The 23,144-nt window shown below is 39.9% G+C and overlaps 1 protein-coding gene across 19 annotated transcripts in view; it reads left to right on the top strand.

Moving 5' to 3' along the window:
- The window catches only part of LIMCH1 (LIM and calponin homology domains 1), a 347,525-nt gene extending 343,489 nt beyond the window's left edge, over positions 1 to 4,036 (top strand). For all 19 annotated transcript variants that reach the window (XM_043438432.1, XM_043438427.1, XM_043438433.1 and 16 more), the window contains one exon: positions 1,114 to 4,036. In XM_043438432.1, coding sequence (XP_043294367.1) covers positions 1,114 to 1,139 — 26 coding nt within the window. In that variant the 3' untranslated portion in view covers positions 1,140 to 4,036. The remainder of the gene's footprint in view (positions 1 to 1,113) is intronic.
- The last annotated feature ends 19,108 nt before the right edge of the window (positions 4,037 to 23,144 follow it).

The following is a 23,144-nucleotide window of genomic DNA, read 5'->3' as shown; positions in this document are numbered from 1 at the left end:
AGTGAAATGAAATAACTTCATTGTGTGGAATAATAAAACCTGAATATATAATCCTATTTTCTTCAAGTAACTGGTCACATTTAAATGAAATTTTTCTCTTGGAGGGGGAAAAACAGCATAACAGCATATTAAAATGCAATTCCTAAAAGTAATGTAAATAGATTGTAAATTCATATGTAAATGGGAAGAGATGTGCAAAGCAAATTACCTGTCACGAATCAAGCCGTCACATGGGTTAACCGGCCCCATTTGTGCTTGGGTGTTGGATGACCATGTCTTTGTGTCTGTTTGATCGTTCACTTTTGTGAAATGCATTTAACGCAAAATCCCGGGGGTCTTTTCCAATGTTGCAATTGCCTCAGCATAACTCTAATGCCTAAAATGAAGGAGAAACTTTGTGAAGGTTTCAGCAGGAAATATGGAGCCCAAACCATCCTTCCTAGATAGAATTGCCAGATAAAATACAAGATGCCCAGTTACATGTTTTTGAGTTTCAGCTAAACAATGAATTTTTAGTATGTGTATGTCCCGAATATCTCTTGCTCAGGATTTAGCACAAGTATATCCCAAATAGCCCATGGGATATATACTAAAAACTTTATTTATTGTTTATCTAAAATTCAAATTTTATTGGGTGTTCTATATTTTATTTGCTAAATCTAACACTCTTGTTTCTAGATCATATGTCAGATTCCTCCTGTTGCAATGCATTTATTCTTAGAGAAATCACAAGCTAAGGAAACTGACAGAACAGAAATTATTTTCTTGCTTATTTGCCACACAAAACAAGGAAGAAAACTTGGTGGAGGTCATTTGGTTTAGGGTGAAATCCAGAGGACTTCAGCCAAACTTCACAGGGCATATGAACCACCTGGGCTTCTTGTTCAGTTCTGGGATAGTGCTCAAGAGTCTGCATTTCTAACAAGCTCTAGGTGATGCCAATATGGGCCAGTCCCTGGACCACACTTCAAGTGGCATGGTGGGACAGATTTCTTCTCCCTGGAAGGAAGAGATGTGGGCAGTGGCCATCACTAGTTTCAGAAATGTTTGAACATCTAAATCCAGAATGGCTGACTACTGTAACCAAGTGTCGCTCTGTTTCCTTCACGCCAGGTGCTGGCCAGCCCACAACATTGTAAGGTGGTCTTCAAGCTTCCAGATCACTCACCGTTTCCTTCCCGAGGGTGTCCCCCGGCAGCTGTTTAACAAAGCCCCGAGTTCAGGGGCTCCACAGCGTTCATCTGGTTTCTGAAAGGCTACTTTAAAAGATGGTATCTGTTCTTCTGTAGCACAGTGTTCATGGTTTTCCTGGTTTCCTTTTTTTTTTTTTTTGGCATTTGCACAGTATATACAAAAGAATATTGAATTGTAATGATCCTGAATAGTTCAAAAAGAAGAGGTCTTAGCATGGTCAAACAGGCGTATGGTTTAAAATATGTTATTCTCTTTTTTGGGAGTTAATGAGATAAATGATACAATAAACCTGTTTGGTTTTTTTTTTTAGCATTTCTAGGAATTAAACATTTTATGTTTACAGAATTGAGCTGCAGAAAATGCAGGACATGCCAATTTGAGACACGTGGTCTTCTGAGTCAGGAGCATACAATTAATGCATTTCAGAAACTAAAAATCACACCATCTAGCTCTGAGCTATAACTTGTTTTTACTGCAAAGTCACTAGGCTGATAATATAAACTGTAATCTTGAAACATTTGTGTTACTTACCTTTTGAGGTGGAAGTCATACCAATAAATTATTGTCCGTTAGTATTAGATTCTGTGTCCTTTGGGAATTATGCCATTGATATAGGCTGAACCATCAAATAGAGAGAACCCTTGTAATATTGGCTAGGTTTACACTCTGGGGCATTGCCCAAGGGTAGGAAGAAACCAGAGGGACATAATTCAGTCATTATTTCCAAAGTTGCTACCAAAATCCGTGAAGAAGTTTAATCTTCCAAAGAGTGGTGGGTCAGTGATCGCCGAGAGGGCTTCGTTGCTTGCTTCTCTTCCTGCTCTAGATTCAATAAAAGCCTCCGTGTGGGACATATGGAAGCTGTCATCGAGATCAGTCCATCATTAGGTGTGACCCTTGCTCATCATTAGGTGTGACCCTTGCCTGCAAGTTCTCCTTGGGGGCAGAAGCCCAGCTGGCTAAGGAAACGCACTGAGTCCATCCAGACAGAATCCAATGACGTACAAGGTGAGAAGCCACTCGTGTGTGATCAGCAAGGACCTTCTACTCACATTGTCCCCGCCCACCCCACTGGATACCTACCTGCTCTCCCTCACGCCATCCGTCACCAGCTCTCCTGACTTCTGGAATTCCAGAACCAAGAATTCTGGACCTTGCTCATGGAGAAGTTTAGCAAGGAACTCTTGTGGAGGGCTGGTTTATTTTTTGCCCTGTGTGATGAGTTTCATCTGGCCAAGAAAGGAATCAAGTTATTAAAAAGCATCCCATGTTAGATCTCCAGGCTGTTTTCCTGAAGACTGGGGAAAGGGGGACTATTTATTCTGCCTTAAAATGATGGCAAATAAGTGAAGATGACAGATGACATTTTGTGAATGAAGACTCTGGATATACTCCTAATAGGTTAATGTAGTCATAAAGATCAAGTAGATGTTTTTCTGTTATGTAAGCAATAACTTTTTTTTCTGTGTCTTATTGAGTATGGCTAGCAGTTATTTATTTACTTGCTAGATGGTTCTCTGCATGCGGGTTCCATGTAAGTGCAGAAATTTCCTCAGCCACTGGAGATAGTTTGGCCATTTTGTTATTTGGACGAGCTGTTGTTAGATTGAAATTTACACATCATTTCATTAAAAATTGTGCCTTAGAAAATGCAAAGCTGTTGCACATAGTGATGAATTATGGATGCAGTACATTGAAGAGAGATGAAGTCACTTCCAAGTTCTCAAGACTTCTCATGGAGGTGTTGGCTGCTTTACAGGGGAAGAAATTTAAAAAAAAAAAAAAAAGAAAAAGAAGAATTGAAAACATTTTGAAAATGTACAGATTAAGTCCAATATTTTGATTAACCACCTGCATGTTTTATTAAGTATTTTGATAATATGGATGTTTGCACTTTGCATGATATTAGAAGAGTACTTTACCACCAATAATGCACAAAACATGTACAATAGAATCATTCATAACCGATTTTTATAGAATACTTTTTACATGTGGAACTCCATCCGTTATGTAAGGATTATATGAATATTGCACATTCTCTTCTGGTTTCACAAACCCATTTATACATATTTCTTAGTGAGACTCATTGTACATGTATTGAAGCTAGAATCAAGTCAAGAAAAATAAAGCCCCATTCTCCAACTGCAAAATGTGCTTTTCCATAATGAACAATAGTCACCAGCACAGAATAATCTCCAACATTTTCTAAATTCTAATTGCCAACTGTTTCTATTTATATTTGATTTATATTTCATTTGGAGTCTGTTACATGGCAGCTCGGGCAGACTAGATCTTGTTTTTTCCAATGCAGCATAATGAGTATGATCTATTTCTTTTCAAATAATCTTTGAGATCCCAGGAAAAAAAAAAATGCTGTGCTCCGTTGAGCTACAATGTAAATGTTTGTTTAAAAAAAAGGTGAGGCAAGTGAGTGATTTATTGTTCCTGAGGAAGTATATCTTTTTTTCCTTATACTTCAAAAGCTAGTCTCTTCTTTCTTGAGGAAAAAAAAATGGGTAACTCTGTTTTTCACTTGCAAACTTTCATGACGTGTTCATTCTTTCTGTGTAGTGTTATTAATGCAATACATACTATAGTTATCTATACACAGTGTAAGACTTAACAAGCTGAAATGATCCACCTCATATGTGAGTCCGTCCAAAAGATGTTACTATTCTGGGTGGGCCAATGTTCTGTATCAGTTACACTAACCTTCATTTAAAATATTTATTCTAAAATGACTCTGAGAAATAGTAAAAAAAAAAATAAAAAATAAAAAGTTGTCTAAAATGCAACAGCTTTTATAGTAAATGTACATTTATAAATAAAATACTCAAATTAATTTTGTATTTCACTGGTTTTTTTTTGAGGGGCGGGGAGTCAATTTTCTCACTTGGGGAAGAGAGAATCAAGCTCCCTCTTACAGCTTTTGGTCCGGAATCACAGTCAGATGACAGCGATGATGCAGATTTGCATATGTATATTGATGCATCTTGAGGTCAGCTATTTAAGGCAAATCAAACTTACCAGCTGATTTGGTATGTCCGACTCTCTGTGACCCTATGGACCATAGCCTGCCAGGTTCCTCTGTCCATGGGATTCTCCAGGCAAGAATACTGAAGTGGGTTGCCATTCCCTCCTCCAGGGGATCTTCCCAACCCAGGGATCGATTGTAGGTATCACTGAGGAATTGCCTTCCATTGAAGGATTCAAACTCCTAGAGATGAGATGAACAATAACCAGGAGAGGGCTTGTGAATGCCAGTGGACATTGTCTGAACAACCAAATGATGGCTAACTTCCAGTACTGGCTAGAGAAAACCACATCAAACCCTCTGAAGTTGCTATATTCTAGCACTGTCCCAGGGCTCACTCTCACTGAAAACATACAGTCTGTTCACAGAGGACATTTCTCTCCATTGTTGAATCAGGGAATGTGCTTTGAAACAGTGGCATTCTGCTGATACTGTTAACTTCCCAAAATACACATGTATCTTGGCTGGCCCTGTGTCTCAAATTTGTAGGTGGTGACAATAGCAATCAAATTCCTTGAAAGTTTCCCTCATTTTAAGATACAGTATTCTAATTGTCACTGCAAGTTGTATTCTGCTTTTTTTTTTTTTTTTTGGCAAAGTTGGGTATGAGTTAGTAGTCACTGCTCTTTCCATAGAAAAGTGAATTCTTTGCCTTTAGAAGAGAAGTTTACCAACTATCAGAGTAGTTTAATATATCCATTGTTATGTAAGTGAAAGCTTATTCAACTATAATGCAATTCAAGACAAAGAAAAGATTGTTATTCTAACATATGATCTATGAGGAATGTCTTGATTAAAATAAAAATATTTTTATCTAGGATAATGTTGAACTAGCTTTGTTTCCATTGACTTTCTTCAAGACCTAAGGACTTCTTTTTAGGGTCCAAATCTGGACCACAAAGAATCTCTCCTCATCCTTCAGCATTATCTAAGTCAGGGGTTACAAATTCAAATGACTGGAGGGACCAGTTAGGCATTGTAAATGAGAACCAGAAGAGGATAATATTAAGAGAGTGGTGTAGACTATGGCAAAGTGAAAAAATGAACAGTTCTGTCTCACAAATGAACGTATCTACAAAACAGATACAGACTCATAGGCAGAGGATAGACTTGTCGTTGCCAGTGGCGGGGGGTGGGGGGGAGAGGGAAGGTTTGGAAATTTGAGATTGGCAAATGCAAGCGAGTATATGTAAGGTGCACAAACAACAAGGTCCTACTGTATAGCATAGGGAACTAGATTCAATATCCTGTGATAAACCATAATGGAAAATAATACAGGAAAGAATACGTGTCATGGCTGTATACCAGAAATTAACACAGCATTGTAAATTAACTATACTTCAATAATTTTTTTTTAAATAATGGTAGTAAACATTGGCGCTGGTACACAGTGGTGGGGGGGGGGGGAAAGAACAGTTCTGTCTAAAGGAAAAGGCAGCTATCGGGCTCTAAACAATTGTTTTCACGTGAAACCCCCAGCTTTTTAAATGTTGACAGCAATTCCAGCACAGCGCCAACCAAAATTGTGTCACTCCACAAACTGTACCCACAAGTTCAGTTTTGTCCTCAGCCCACCAGTCCACAACATGTAGCTAAAACCCTTGCTTTTCCATCAGCTACTAACTTGCTCTGCTGCGAGTTGTTTCATTGGACCTATACATCAAGATTTGCCATCGGAGTTTTTGCTTTCGGAGTATCTTAAGTCATTCAAAGAAGCTAACAGATCCATTGATCAGCAGCTGGTATGGCTACAATTCATGACACTTTCAGCATTATTCATGTATTGTCATCAAAGCATGCTATGCTACAACACCCGTGTTCAGCATTTTGCAGAACCATGCCCATCCCTTTCTTCTTTCTTCAGAATGACGCAAAAGGACAGAAGAGTGTGCAAATATACAAAGTAGAATTTTTTCTAAACTTGTTTAGCACCATGTTCTCAACTGTACTTCTGCAAGCCCTGTTTTATTTACCAAAAAGCAAATTCTGGCACGTGAGAAGATGAAAGTATGCCTCCCCGTTTATAGATAAGGAATAGACATGTGGAGGAATAAGCGAGTTATTCTAGATGAATATAAGATTTTACATAATTGTGTGTTTCACCCACTGGCTCCTATCAGGGGTGATTAGGTGAAGCCCCTACTCAACTGTGCCTGACCCTCATGTCTGGGACCCCACATTAGACAATCTAAGAGGACCCTGAGCGTAGCTGGACTTCACAGAATTCAGTGTACACTCAGAGACCAGAACACCCTGTTTATAGTAAGCTTAAACTTATAAAATACTGAAATAGATTTAGTATCCCATTTTTACCCTTGGGGTTTGCCTTCTTACTCTGGGGTGAAAGAGGAGAGCTGTCCCTTTGACGTACCCTTGGACACTTCAGTCTTTCCTGCACAGGAAGCTGTCCGTGTTTGTCCAACCCAACTTTTGTGTTGTGAAACTGGGCTTCCACTTCCTCAAACCCAATAGCCAAGTCTTGAACAAGAGAAAAGTCCCATTCTAACCATCCTGATGGGGAGAAGATGCTGAGGGCCCAGCACATTAATTCCTTTATCACCACAAACAAATTCACTCCTACATGAATCAAGGCCTTCATTTTTTCAGCTGGGATAGTGATGTTGTCCATGTTTTCTTCACTGTCCACCAAGGAGAGAGAGAATTATCACAACAGGCCCTGTTGGTTTAGAAAATACCTTGGTTGAGGATTTCTCCCGCAGTCCAATGGTTCGGCCATGGGGGTTTCGTTACTGGGGGCCTGGGTTTGATCCTGGTTGGGGAACTAAGATCCTGCAAGCTGCGAAGTGCTACCAAAAAGAAGGAAAGAAAAAAAGAAAATATCTTGGCTGAAAGTCAGTGAAGTAAAACTGTAGGAAGTCGCCATTAAACATGGCACCAGGCATTATACCCTCCCTTTCAATCAGTTCAGTTCAGTCGCTCAGTCATGTCTGACTCTTTGCGACCCCATGGACTGCAACACACCAGGCTTCTCTGTCCATCACCAACTCCCGGAGCCTACTCAGACCCGTGTCCACTGAGTCAGTGAGGCCATCCAACCATCTCATCCTCTGTCGTCCCCTTCTCCCGCCTTCAATCTTTCCCAGCATTAGGGTCTTTTCCAATGAATCGGTTCTTCCCATCATGTGACCAAAGTATTGGAGTTTCAGCTTCAGCATCAGTCCTTCCAATGAATATTCAGGACTGATTTCCTTTAGGATGGCCTGGTTGGATCTCCTTGCTGTCCAAGGGACTCTCAAGAGTCTTCTCCAACACCACGGTTTGAAAGCATCAGTTCTTTGGTGCTCAACTTTCTTTATAGTCCAACTCTCACATCCATACATGACTACTGGAAAAACCATAGCTTTGACTAGATGGACCTTTGTTGGCAAAGTAATGTCTCTGCTTTTTAATATGCTGTCTAGGTGTGTCATAACTTTTCTTCCAAGGAGCAAGCATCTTTTAATTTCATGACTGCAGTCACCATCTACAGTGATTTTGGAGCCCCCAAAAATAAAGTCTGTCACTGTTTCCACTGTTTCTCCATCTATTTGCCATGAAGTGATGGGACCGGATGCCATGATCTTCATTTTTTGAATGTTGAGTTTTAAGCCAATTTTTTCACTCTCCTCTTTCACTTTAATCAAAAGGCTCTCTAGTTCTTTGTTTTCTGCCATAAGTGTAGTATCATCTGTATATCTGAGGTTATTGATATTTCTTCCTGCAATCTTAATTCTGGCTTGTGCTTCATCCAGCCTGGCATTTCGCATGATGTACTCTGCATGTAAGTTACATAATCAGGGTGACAATATTCAGCCTTGACATATTCCTTTCCCAATTTGGAATCAGTCTATTGTTCCATGTCCACTTCTAACTGTTGCTTCTTGACCTGCGCACAGATTTCTCCGGAGGCAGGTCAGATGGTCTGGTATTCCCATCTCTTAAAGAATTTTCCACGGTTTGTTTTGATCCATACAGTCAAGTGCTTTGGCGTAGTCAATAAAGCAAATGTAGATGTTTTTCTGGAACTCTCTTGCTTTTTGTATGACCCAGCAGATGTTGGCAATTTGATCTCTGGTTTTCTAAATCCAGCTTGAACATCAGGAAGTTCACAGTTCACATACTGTTGAAGCCTGGCTTGGAGAATTTTGAGCATTACTTTGATAGAGTGTGAGATGAGTGCAATTATGTGGTAGTTTGAACATTCTTTGGCATTGCCTTTCTTAGGGATTGGAATGAAAAATGACCTTTTCCAGTCCTGTGGCCACTGCTGCATTTTCCAGATTTGCTGGCATATTGAGTGTAGCACTTTCACAGCATCATCTTTTAAGATTTGAAATAGCTCAACTGGAATTCCATCACCTCCACTAGCTTTGTTCGTAGTGATGCTTCCTAAGGCCCACTTGACTTCACATTCCAGGATGTCTGGCTCTAGGTGAGGGATCACACCACTGTGGTTATCTGGGTCATGAAGATCTTTTTTGTATAGTTCTTCTGTGTATTCTTGCCACTTCTTAATATCTTCTGCTTCTGTTAGGTCCATACCATTTCTGTCCTTTATTGAGCCCATCTTTGCATGAAATGTTCCCTTGGTATCTCTAATTTTCTTGAAGAGATCTCTAGTCTTTCCCATTCTATTGTTTTCCTCTATTTCTTTGAATTGATCACTCTCAAAAGTTCAGTACTAATTACCATCCCAAGGTCTGATCTTGGAGCCTTCAACATTCTTCCTGAATCCATGAAAAGTTGTGATGAAAGTATTTTATGTTTTCTAACAATTTGAAAATTCAGAAGTTGCATCTTATTTATATGCTAAGACTCTGGGAAACAAGCGAAATATTTGATCAAAGACATGGAGAATGCCTGTTCTGAGATAATTCAAGGATCAAATTTGCCTTACCAAATGGTAAACTTTACTAGAAAGAGCACAATAAACAAAGTAGGTATCTTGGGCAAGAATGGATAAACTAATTGTAATTAACATAGTAAAGTATATGGCCCAGAAACAGACCTAAATAAACATAAAAACTTTAGTACATAATACTGATATCACAAATCAGTGGAAAAAGGAGAGACAGTTGATTAATGTCATCTCTTCATAACAAAATTGACTCCAGATGAATGAATTTTTGTCAAGTGTGAAAAACAAAGAAAAATAGGAAAAAGAAGAATGATAGGTTTGAATGTATTTAAGTATATACTCAATACTGAGAATTTTAAGCAAAATCTATAAGTAATAAGAAACTAGGAAAAATATTCCCAACAGATATGACAAAGCATTAATATCCTTAACATATGAAGTCATTTACAAATAAATAGAAAATGGGCAAAAGGATATAAAAAAGCTGACAAAAAATAAATGCAAATGGTCAATAAACATGAAGAACAGTTCAACCTTACGATCAAAGAAATGCAAATTTTAAAAGATGAGACTCTCCTTAGCCCCACCCCAAATAAAATCCTTAATTGTATTAAGAATTAAAAAACTTCTGTATTGAGAAAATAGTTTAAAAACAAGCTAGAAACCAAGGGGAGCTTTTTGTCACACATACAACCAACAAAGAATTGGCATACAAACTACATAAAAAACTCCAAAGTAAGACTGGTTCAACTGGTAGAAAGCAATGCAGTACTGTAAAGCAATTATCTTTCAATTAAAAATAAATTAAAAAAAAAAAACTTTTTAGTGGACCAAAGACTTGAATAGGCTTTTCACAAGAAACATGAATAACAACAACAACAAAGAAAAAAACCAGCAAAAATATATCCAATTTTATTTGGAAAGAAATGCAAATTAAAACCATTATGAGATGCCACTGTATACCTGTGAGACTAACAAAAATTTAAAATTTAAACGTTGACGGTATCGGGTGTTAGTGAGGATGTGGGGAATGGGAACTCACATTGCTGATGATAATGTATATTGGTAAACAATTCTGCTTTATCTAGTGAAGCTGGTGAAGCTCACTGATGTAGCAGTTTCACTTCTAGAACATTGATGTGAAATTTCACTTTAGCCTAAACTCTAGAGAAGCTCAAGAAACCCTCACAGATGTCCATGGGGTAGGTTCAGGAATGTCCCTCACAGCACTGCTTGTATAAATTATAATATTTCATTTTAGCAGTGAAGAGTGAGCGAGCCACAGAGTACATGCATGTATTTGGATGAATCTGAGAAAACATAACATTAGGTTAAAGTCGCAAGATACCAAAGATTAGATACATTATGGTACATTTTAAAGTCCAGAGATAATAAAAAAACTAAGGATTATAGTCTCTGTGGGACTTCCCTGGTGGCTCAGTCCAGTAAAGAGTCCGCCTGCCATGCAGGAAGACTCCTGTGATGCAGGAGACCTCGGAGAAGAAAACGGCAACCCACTCTAGTATTCTAACCTGGGAAATTCCAAGGACAGAGGAGCCTGGCAGGTACAACCCCTGGGCTCGCCAGAGTCGGACACGATTTAGTGACTATACTACTACTATAGTCTCTGAAGGTACATAACATAAGATTTTTTAAAAAATGAAAAGCAATAATATAAATAAAATTCAAGATTTGGAGTCAAAAAAGGGGAATGCTGTCAGGGAGGGCATACCGGAAGTAATAACTTGATTGCCTTTTTATTTTTTATTATCTATTCATAAGTTCTGTTTTGTTATGAGTACCTTCAGCCCTGCTAGCTATTACCAAACTGCTTCCAAGGTGATTGTTCCAAATAACCTGACAACAGTGTATGAAAGATTCTATGTCCCCCATTACACCCAAAACTCTCTGTGCCAGACTTGTTAATTTTTACTTTTCTAATGAAAAGTGTCAGTTGCTTAGTTGCGTCTGACTCTTTGTGACCCCGTGGACTGTGGCCCGCTGGCCTTCTCAGTCCGTGGAATTCTCCAGGCAAGAATACTGAAGTGAGTCGCCATGTCCTACTCCAGGGGATCTTCCTGACCCAGGGATCAACCTTGGTCTACTGTATTGCAGGCAGATTCTTTACTGTCTGGGCTACCAGGGAAGGGAAATGGTATTTCATTGCCTTCGTTTGCATCCCCCTGACTACTGAAGAGGTTGAGCCTATTATCGGATCTTTATTGAACAGTCCCGTTTCACTTACGGGAATTACCTGTTCATTTCCTTCACCAATTTCCTTGTTAATTGCTTTTCTTTTGTTTCTATTGCTTCTTAAGGATTTTGTAAATATTCTAGATCCTAAATCCTTTGTCAATCACATGCATTGCTGATGTTTCTCTCGGTCTGTGGCTTGTCTTTTAAACCTTGTCTTTCACCTGTCAGTTTTTAATTCTATCTTAGTAAGCACATGAACATTTGTGTATGTTCTGTGCTTCTGGAGTCTTGTTGAAGAAATCCTTCCCGGGACTTCCCTTGCAGTCCAGTGGTTAAGACTACTCCACCACTTCAAGGGGTGTGGGTCCCATCCTTGGTCGCAGAATCAAGATCCCACGTGCTGCATGGCATGGCCAAAAAGTAAAAGAGAAAAGAAATCGTTCTCTACTCCAATTCTGTAAAAGTATTCTGCTATGTACTCTCTCAAAATTTTTTTAAGTTTTGAATTTCACAGTTAGGTCTGTATCAAGTGAACCATGGGCTTCCCCTGGTGGCTCGGTGATAAAGAACCTGCCTATAATGCAGATGTGGGCTCAGTCCCTGGGTTGGGAAGATTCCCTGCAGAAGGAAATGGCAACCCACTCCAGTATTCTAGGCTGGGAAATCCCACGGACAAAGGAGCCTTGTGGGCTACAGCGCATGGGGTCACAAGAGTCAGACACAACTTAGCGACCACACAACAATAACAAAACTTACTAGATAGCTCATTGTTTTTCTGCTGATTTGTAATGTTACTTCTGTGAGAGACTGTCTTGCAGTATTGAGAGTCTGTTTCTGGGCATTTACTCCATCTCTTTGGTCTATTTGTCTATCCCTACACCAATATCACATTGTTTTAATTATTATATATCAAGCCTTGATATCTGAAAGGGAAAATTTCCTCCTTTCTCAACATTATCTTGGGCTGTTTTTGGATCTTTACTCTTCCATATGAATTTTAGAAATAGCTGTAAAATACCTGTTGGGATTTTAATCAAAATGGAACTTACAGACTATAATTTTCTAATTGGTATTTTTCAGTTCAGTTCAGTTCAGTTCAGTCACTCAGTCGTGTCCGACTCTTTGCAACCCCATGAATCGCAGCACGCCAGGCCTCCCCGTCCATCACCAACTCCCGGAGTTTACTCAAACTCAGGCCCATCGAGTCGGTGATGCCATCCAGCCATCTCATCCTCTGTTGTCCCCTTCTCCTCCTGCCCCCAATCCCTCCCAGCATTAGAGTCTTTTCCAATGAGTCAACTCTTCGCATGAGGTGGCCAAAGTACTGGAGTTTCAGCTTCAGCATCAGTCCTTCCAATGAACACCCAGGACTGATCTCCTTTAGGAGATTGGTATTGTTAGTATACACTGATACCACTGATTTTCTTGAATGTTTTGGGCCCAGCAATTTTGCTGGACTCTCTTATTAGTTATAATACATTATCATTTCTCTTTGATTTTCTATGTAGTTAATCATCATCTACCACCAAAATAATTTCATCTCCAATTATGTCTTCATTTTTTCATGTTTTATTTTACTATTAAGATGTCTAGTAAGTGGTGATAATGAGCATTCTTATTGCACACTGCTATCTTATAGGCAAAAAAAATTGCAAAACACCCTAGATGTCTAACAACAGGGAAATAGTTGTGAAAATTACAGTACCCTTATAATGACATTCTGCCACTGAAAAATAGCATTTTCAAAAGCATTTAATTCAAATTATTAAAATATCCAAGATAAAATGCTATATAAAAGCCTTGATATCAAATTATATAAACTATGATTCAAGTTTTATAAGTAAAATATATAGCAAATGCTATATATTGTACATGTAACTCAAACATCCCGAGTTTTTGACACTTACAGGATTGAGATGTCCCGTAATATCCAAATATAAACCCATGACCCATCCTACAGAACTATAGGAAGCCTGGCTCTCTCCTCCATGATTTATGAGGATCTTCAGCATGACCTGGTTTTTCTTTTTCACTTTCCATGCTCAACTACTGCCCCAGCCTCCTCCTACCCACTTTTGCCTGTTTCATCATTTCTTCTATACTTCAGTCCCAGATGTTAATATAATCCATTATTCTTTCATTCTTCAGGGACCAACTAACAGAAGACACCTACATTTTAATAAACTTAAGCTTAAGTAAGTTAAATAAACTTGCGGATAGCACAGCCAAATTACAAGGCAAGAAATAAAAGCATCTAAGTGTAATTTCGGTATCAGTGCACTTAAAATCCATTGGCCACTCCTGCTCACAGGGAGCCATGTCTCCCGTGCCCCCTCGCTCCCGGCTTCTGGTCTGCTGCCGTGTTCGGGGACACATACCTCTCAACTAGTTCGCGCTTTCATTCCCTCATGCTTTCCCCTCCCCTCACCCCCACCCCTACTCCTTGGAGTACACCACTGGATCCCAAAGTGCTAGAGGAAGCAGGCTCAAACCACCTAATTTCACAGTGATTTCTCAGGGTTACATTCAGTCCACAGTCAAGGCAGCCTTTCCCTCGCTAAACACCTGGGTTAACATCTCAGTCTAAAAGAGGAAGACAGACTCTGGAGGTACAACGTTCAAATCCCAGCTCTACCTCTTACTACTTGTGATCTTGGGCCAGTTGTTTATTCTCTCTGCGCCTTGGTTTCCTTACCTGCACAACAGGGATGATAATAGCATATAACACATAGTGTTATTGTGAGAATTAAATAGGGTACTGTGTTTACAATGGGACATATTCTAATGTATAGAAAATGTTAGCAGTTTCTATTAGCACTGGGATTCCCATGTGTTAGGAGGAATACAGTACAAATTGTAGGAGTGGAATTATTCCTCTACAATATTCAAGGCTACAGTAGGGAAAAAAATCTTCCTAAACTTGTATTTCTTTGACTAATCTCACCAGTGCAGCTCTTCTGAGAAGAAAGAGACTGCCCCCCGCAAATAAATTCCAGCCTATAGTATTACAGCCACAAAGAGTTCAGAAATAATCTCAAAGCATCCTGCCAGGGAAATGTGTACCAACTCAAGAAATAAAATGTTGAAGTAGATAAAATTCACTCTGTCGTCTCCGACTCTTTGCTATCCCAGGGACTGTACAGTCCATGGAATTCTCCAGGCCAGAATACTGGAGTGGATAGCCGCTCCTTTCTCCAGGGTATCTTCCCAATCCAGGGATCGAACCCGGGTCTCCTGTACTGCCGGCGAATTCTTTACCAGCTGAGCCACTAGGGAAGCCCATAAACCAAAATATCAAGAGTTATTCTTGATTAGTGGGATTATGAATGGTTTTTATTCAACTGCTTATTTCTGTGGTTTGCCAACACTGATCATCTTTTGCTTTTATAATATGAAAAATAATAAGACAATGTAGAAAGAAAACCGTCTACCCCAAATAAGACAGTTTATTAGAATTTATTCAGTTACCAAAATTCTACAATGAAATGTAGTCTAGGCTTGCATAAAGAAAGAATTCTTCTGAATATTGCGTCTTGGCAAGGCCTGGCTGTCCCTGTGTGACCGTGTTGCTGCCCTGGGAGTGGCCTGAGAGCGTTTCAGCTGTCGCACCTTAACCTAGATAATTAGAGTTCTGTTTCCCCGGGGCAGGCTCAGGTCTTAATAGGCGCTTGTAGCTGACAGCAGATCCTCATCGCCATTTGCAGTTTGTGTGTGGAGCGTTCACTCTTGCCTGAAAAGTGGGTTGCAAGACTGCTTCGGTAAAACTTAACGTCAGTTGTTTAAAACCATTGTGTTGCTGCTTTCCAAGTTTATTATGACCTCGTATTTACATAGCAGAATGTACTTTAAGACAGGAAAAAGGATCCAGTTAGAGGTTAATGGCAAATGTCCTCTGCCCTCAGTAATACAACAATTAAGATGAATCAGAGGCTCCTGATTTTGAATCAGATCTGCTCTCCTTGAGAAAATAGCTTTTGGGCCTTTTTCCATTCTACTTCTCTTTGGGGAAAAAAAAAAATGGCAAAGCTTTCCTTACCGCTGTAAAGCAATTATCCTCTAATTAAAAAATAAACAAAAATTTTTAAAAGAAGAAATATCTGAACATACCTGAAATCTCTTAATTAAATGACCTTCCAACCTGTCCCTAATTTTCTCTATTTAAATATCAAATATATGGTGTTGAAAAAAGTTTTATAAGATAGTGTTATTTAATTTCTTAATCCTTTCTTAGCCTCCTCTGCTTATTAAATAATTTTAGCACTATAAAAAAAAAAAAGCTTTCCTTACTGGATTTTGTCATAGAATGGAATCCTAGGAACTAATAATAAAAACCAGCAAAGGCAATCAGATAATAAACTCTCAGAAAGCGTGGTAACCCGACACAGAGGAGCATTTCGCGAAGTGAAATGTGTTATATGAAATGTTCTCCAGGAAAAGGACTCCACGGTCAAACGTGTGGGGAGCACTGAATATTCCTTTTTTTTTTGGAGATAAAGAATGCATATTAAAGACCTGAACAGTTCCGCAGTAGTTCATCTGAATTTGCTAAACCCATATTTCAAATTGCCAACATGCCTTGGATCATCAAAAAAACAAGAGAGTTCCAGAAAAACATCTGCTTCATCAACTACGCTAAAGTCTTTGACTGTGTGGATCACAACACACTGTGGAAAATTCTTCAAGAGATGGAAATAACAGACCACCTGACCTGTCTCCTGAGAAACCTGTATGCAGGTCAAGAAGCAACAGTTAGAACCAGACATGGAACAACAGACTGGTTCAAAACTGGGAAAGGAGTATGTCAAGGCTGTATATTGTCACCCTGCTTATTTAACTTACATCCAGAGTACATCATGCAAGATACTGGGCTGGATGAAGCTTAGGATGGAATCAAGATTGCAGGGAGAAATATCAATAACCTCAGATATGCAGATGACACCACCCTTTATGGCAAAAAGTAAAGAAGAACTAAAGAGCCTCTTGATGAAAGTGAAAGAGGAGAGTGAAAAAGTGGGCTTAAAGCTCAACATTCAGAAAAAAAAAAAGATCATGGTATCCCGTCCCATCGCTTCATGGCAAATAGATGGAGAAACAGTGGAAACAGTGGCAGACTTTATTTTGGGGGGCTCCAAAATCACTGCAGATGGTGACTGCAGCCATGAAATTAAAAGATGCTTACTCCTTGGAGGAGAAGTTATGACAAACCTAGACAGCGTATTAAAAAGCAGAGACATCACCTTGCCAACAAGGGTCTGTATAGTCAAAGTGATGGCTTTTCTAGTAGTCATGTATGGATGGGAGAGTTGGACCATAAGAAGGCTGAGCACTAAAGAACTGATGCTTTCAAATCGTGGTGTTGGAGAAGACTTTTGAGGGATCCTTGGACAGAAAGGAGCTCAAACCAGTCAATCCTAAAGGAAATCAGTCCTGAATATTCATTGGTAGGACTGATGCTGAAGCTGAAGCTCCAATACTTTGGCAACCTGATGTGAAGAGCTGACTCATTGGAAAAGACTCTGATGCTGGGAAGATTGAGGGCAGGAAAAGAAGTGGGTGACAGAGGATGAGATGGTTGGATGGCATCATCAATTCAATAGACATGAGTTTGAGCCAACTCCAGGAGACAGTGAAGAACAGGGAAGCCTGGCGTGCTGCAGTCCATGGGGTCGCAAAGAGTCAGACACAACTGAGCGAGTGAACAACAAACAACAAAACCTGTATTTTCCTAAATATATTTCATCAAGAAGTTGTTCCAGACTCTTCTGAACATTCTCTGGCACTTTAGAAAATATTGATTGAATAAGCAATACATTTGGAAAACCACACAAATATCTTGATGATATACTGATATTTTTCTTTAATTCTTAGACCATTTTAAAATTCATGACTCCCAGCTACAAGAATGACAACATTAAAGCCAAGTGTGAAATGCCTGGAACTATCAACGTCTGAGGTTGGGGCTTGTGTAAGATAAGAACCAGGACAACTGTGGAAACAACTGGAATTCATTAGCACTCTTTATTCAAAGTTTCTCCTAAGACATTTCTAATGGAAATTAATGCTGTCATTAGGAGCCCTGTGGAGAATATGGTTGGGGTACTCATTTCTCAGATCAAGACTAAAATTTTGTGGGGTGTCAAGAGGTTGAATATTAAAAGAAAAATAATGTCCATATCTACCATTCCTTTCTCCTACCATCTCCCAGCAATCAAGCTCTAAAACTAGTATTTCAGAAAAAAAAAAAAGGCTCTAAAACTAGCATTCGAAGTTCTGAAGCACTGTACCATGAACCCACATTCAGAGGGTCGGTGGAATCTTAGCAAGTGTATAATCACCAAAAGCTGATGAGACTAGGAGACTAGGCAACTAACATGAGTTAGTATTGAAAAAGCATATCAGACAACCTATTCTGATCGACTAAATAAAGAATGTGCCAGAACTTCCCTGGTGGTGCAGTGGATAGAACCTGCCTTGCCAGTACAGGGGACATGGGTTCTATCCTTGGTCTGGAGAGATTCCACATGCCACAGAGCCCCGAAGCCAAGGCACCAGAACCACCGAACCCTTGACCTCGCCCCATGAGCCGTGACTACAGAGCCTGTGTGGAGCAACTAGTGAAGCCCGCGTGCCTAGAGCTCACGCTCTGCAGCAAGAGAAGTCACTGCAGTGAGAAGCCCGAGCGCTGCAAGGCGGAGCAGACCCCACTCACCGCAACTAGAGGAAGCCCCACGCAAAGCAGCCAAGAGCCAGCACAGCCAAATAAATTAATTAATAATAATAAAAAAAGAATTTGCTGCCTTGGGGACTTCCCTGGTAGTCAGTGGTTAAGAATCTCACCTTCCAATGCAGGGAACATGGTTTAATCTCTGGTCAAGGAACTAAGGTCCCACATGCCGTGGAGCAGCTAAGACTGCAAGCCATGACTAGAGAGTTTGAGCGCTGCAACAAAAGATCCCAAATGCAGCAACTAAGGCCCAATGCAGCCAAACAAATAAATATTAAAAGAAAAAAAAAAGAATGTACCACCTTTCAGAAAGCTGGTAAAAGAATGCTTGTAAATTGCGATATCAGTTGTCTGTTTGACCAACTAAACCAGATTTTCTTCTGTACCCAAAGATGACCTTGTTTGGAAATTCAAGAGTATTCAACATATGCCATTGTTTTTTTCTCTTTGGGAAATCTTTTGAGTGGGATAAACTTGCCCTTGTCTAACTTAGTTTATCTTTGTAAAAAGGAAAAAAAAAAAAAGTAAGACAGGGAAGTATCTTTTGCTTTAATAAATCATTTAATACAACATTTTGGTAGTTTGTAAAAAACATTTATGGAAGTTCCCAGCTTCATTGTCATTGATCTTCATCCTCTGATATAGAATTGAAGAATTCTCTCTGACCTGAACCAGGGTGTGAATCAGTGATTCATAGAAGGAAAGCATGAGTAACAAAAATGACGAGACTCTGCAGAGCAACCTCACAATCTCACTCTACTATCTCTCAGAAAGAGGCCTCAGTAAAAAACATCAAGCTTTCAACTTACTGCTGTGGGCTTCTCCGGTGGCTCGGTGTTAAAGAATCTGCCAGCCAGTGAGGGAGACGCAGGTTCAGTGCCTGATCTGGAAGATCCCACACGCCGAGGAGCAACTAAGCCTGTGTGCCCCAAGTATGGAGCCTGTGCCCTAGAGCCCAGGAGCCACAACCGCTGAAGTCCCCGTGCCCCAGAGCCCCTGCTCTGCAATGGGAGAAGCCGCTCCAGGGAGAAGCCTGGGCACCGCACCCAGAGAGCGGCCCCTGCAGCACAAAGACCCAGTGCAGCCAAACATAAACATATATAGCGTTATAAAGAAAAAAATTAACTTACTGCTGCATCCTTTACTGCCTATCAGAAAAGACAGTTCAAGGATGGGCACTTTGAAGTCACTGTTTCCCAGAGTATCCGTAACAGAATATCTGTCTCCTTCCCAACACAGATTCCACAGTAGCCATGATTTTAGGTGGGATGAACCCCTCCATCAGCTTTAGGGATCAAGTCTTACTGCTATAATCAATCAGGATAATCCACTCCCTCCCCATAGATATTGTTTCAAGTGACCTAGGTTTAAACCAATGAATGGTCCAAACAGCAGGAATCTCAGAACTTTTTTGTTAGATAGTTAGGGAAAGACTCTATCTTTTCATGGATAAGAAAGAGGAAACATGTGAACCTAATTATACTGACAGCTCTCTTACAACAAGGGGCCCAGCCTCGTGGTAAAGCCCACGTGGTAGACAGCAGATGTAGAGGAAAAAAAAAAAAAACAATAGAAAACAGAGTCCACACCGAGCCCTGGGTGAACCAATTCTGAAACTCACTACCTTTCCACAAGGCCTGTAGATTTCCTTATTATTTAATACAGTAGTAGCTGACTTTTAGGTTGCTTGGAATGGAAAACTTCCTAATATGGGCAGATATATTAGGCTATGACATAGCAATAAAATCACATTAAAATGAACATAGGTGCTTACAATTCTATCCCTGGCAGTACTCGGGGTTGAAAAACATTTTTATGATACTTATTTTAAGGTCAAAATTTTAAAAGGTTCCACAGTTTTTTTCCCCTAGTAACAACTTCCCTGCCTTTAACATCGTTGATTTGCCTTTTTATTTATTTTTCTTCAACACCAGTCTCCTGACTTTCCCATTTAGGGGGAAACAAATACAAGCAGAAGAAGTTTGAATCTCTTTTTAAGTCAATGCAGTTATTATCTCAAATTCTAGAAATCTGGCTTAGTTCACAGGGTTCGGCAGCTCGCCTGTTTGCGAGAGGCCCGTCTGTTCTTGTTCAGTCACTGAGTTGTGTCCAACTCTTTGCGATCCCATGGACTGTAGCCCACCAGGCTCCTCTGTCATGGGGTTTCCCAGAAAGGAATACTGGAGCAGGTTGCCATTTCCCTCTCCAGGGCATCTTTCCAACTCAGAACTAAACCCGCATCTCCTGTGTCTCCTGGATTGGCAGGCAGATTCTTTACCACTGAGCCACTTGGAAAGTGAAGTCCACAATGAAGTCCAGTTACTTCTCGTGTTAACCAAATAAAGGGGAAAACGTGTCCTAACACAGTTTTGTTTAAAAATAATCAAATAAACCCAAAGTGACCAGGTGGTGGTGTTTTTCAGTCACTAAGTCGGGTCCAACTCTTTGAGACTGCATGGACTGCAGCCGACCAGGCTTCCCTGTCCTTCACTGCCTGCTGGAGTTTGCTCAAACTCACGTCCATCGAGTTGGTGATGCCATCCAACCATCTCATCTTCTATCATCCCCTTCTCCTCCTGCCCTCAATCTTTCTCAGCATCAGGGTCTTTACCAATGAGTGGGCTATTTGCATCAGATGGCCAAAGTTTTGGAGCTTCTGCATCAGTCCTTCCAATCAATATTCAGGGTTGATTTCCTTCAGGATTGACTGGTTTGATTTCCTTGCAGTCCAGGGGAAAGGGTTGCTATTTCTCAAGAGCCTTCTCCAGCACCACAGCTCGAAACCATCAATTCTTCGGCACTCAGCCTTCTTTATGGTCCAACTCTCACATTCGTACGTGTCTACTGGGAAAACTATAGCTTTGACTATACGGACCTTTGTCAGCAAGGTGATGTCTCTGCTTTTTAATATGCTGTCTAGGTTTGTCATAGTGTTTCTTCCAAGAAGCTTGTGTCTTTTAATTTCATGGCTGCAGTCGCCGTCCACAATGATTTTGGAGCCCAAGAAAAGAATATCTGTTACTGTTTCCACTTTTTCTCCATCTTTTTGTCATGAACTGATGGGACCAGATGACATAATCTTAGTTTTTTTAGTGTAGTGCTTTAAGCCAGCTTTTTCACACTCCTCTTTCACCCTCATCAAGAGGCTCTTTAGCTCCTCTTCACTTTCTGCCATTAGAGTGGTATCATCTGTATATCTGAGGTTGTTGATATTTTTCCCGGTAATCTTTACTCCTGCTTGTGATTCATCTAGCCCAGTATTTTGCATGATGTACTCTGAATGTAAGTTAAATAAGCAGGGTGACAATATACAGCCCTGACATACTCCTTTCCCAGTTTTGAAATAGTCCATTGTTCCATGTCTGGGTCTAACTATTGCTTCTTCACCTGCATACAGATTTCTCAGGAGACAGGTAAGGTAGTCTGTTATTCCCATCTCTTTAAGAATTTTCTGCAGTTTGTTGTGATCCACACAGTCAAAGGCTTTAGCATAGTCAGTGAAGCAGAAGTAGATGTTTTTCTGGAATTCTCTTGTTTTTTCTATGATCCAACGGGTGGCCAGATGTAGTCAAATCCAAATCCATGGTCTTCTCCCCAAATCTAACACTGTATTCCTTTGATGTTCTAAAAACATCACCTCCTCAGTTGCCCTTCCCTGGAGATGGAAGGTTAATTGCTATGGGAAAAGATTACAATATTTAATACTCAAATCTTAAAGCCTGGGGTGGAGAGGCCTCTATAGACAGGTCTCTCAAGAGTTCTTTGGAAAGTACACTGCAGTTTTCCCTATGTAAGTCACAAGGCAAACCTCCAGTTGAAAACATTTGAACCAAGCACCAGAAAAATGAATGGTGTGTGTAGGAGGACACATTAAGTACTTAACCCAGAGGATATTCATACTATTAAGTTCCGAACCAAGGTGATTCCCTTCAGCAACCTGGGGTGCAGTTGGTGGGTAGGCTAAAGGGCAGAGTTAATGCAAAGTTAAAAGAGTTATTTCCACTTGGTGACTAGCCCCATTTGATTGTCTTAAGTGTGTTTGGCTTCTAGAGAGTACTTTTATTTCAGATGATTATGGATGTTCTGAGAGGACTCACTGCAACCACCTGGCTTAAGGACTGTAAGGCACTTCGGAAATCAAATTTCAGGAAAGAAGATTGGTTTGAGAAACAATGAACAAGGAGAAATCTTCTCTTTGCAGAGCTGCAGTGTGTCAAAGTTTATCCTCATTATATTATGGTAGGAAGAAAAGAACAAATTAAGACATTTAACTGCTTAAAATTTGAGACCCAATTGCATTTAACACAGCAAATCTTGTTACCAGACCTGTGGGCTTACCTTTTGCCTGTGTGAAGTCTGGTATGTATTAGCAAATAACATTTTTTTTTTAAAAATCATAGAATGGATCTGGGCTAAGTGGATAATCACAGCTATACTTTCCCTCTAAATAAGAAAAGATCCTGTAGGATCGAAAAAGTTTTAAAATTGATTAGAAGTGCTTTAAAATAGAAAACCTCAAAATAACCTTCTTACCTGCCCACCATTGCTAACACCAGCATGCTTTAAATTAATAGCAATTATATAACTGCACAATTCTAATTTTTAATGTAAGAAGTCATTCAAACACTTAAACTATTTTTTCAAATTGGCTCCCATAATAAAAGAACCATTAAGGGGTGAGTGCTGTTCCAAAAGCTCTTCCCCAGAAAGAGAGAGAGAAAACTGGCTCCTTCTCTTTGGCCTGTAAGCCACGTTTTAATTGAATTTTGATGAGATGATAGATGTTGTACTGTATTCCAAGTCTATATGCTAAATTAACAAGGCCGTCTGCTTAGTTTCCTCTTTTGAAGGCACGCTGAGAAGAATTTCTGCTAATTCTCTTACATGATGTGATGTTTCAGATTCTTCGCTGGTGCCTGAAGTCGCCATCTCCAAGTTAGCGGTAGGCTGGAGCACAAGCCTTCTGGTTGGAGGAAGGACTCCCAGGTGAATAATGTTCAATCAGCCAGGAAGAATATATCTCAATATTTCAAAGGCATCCACTAAAACATTTAAAACTTCGTAACAACATTTTTAAAGACTTATTTATGCATCTATTTATGGGAAGTACATGTCTCCAATGTTGACTACAGGTAGTT

Source organism: Cervus canadensis, chromosome 19 (assembly GCF_019320065.1).
Source record: "Cervus canadensis isolate Bull #8, Minnesota chromosome 19, ASM1932006v1, whole genome shotgun sequence".
Taxonomy (NCBI): domain Eukaryota; kingdom Metazoa; phylum Chordata; class Mammalia; order Artiodactyla; family Cervidae; genus Cervus; species Cervus canadensis.
Note: the sequence above shows the minus strand (reverse complement) of the source record. Positions and strands in the feature narration are given on the sequence as shown.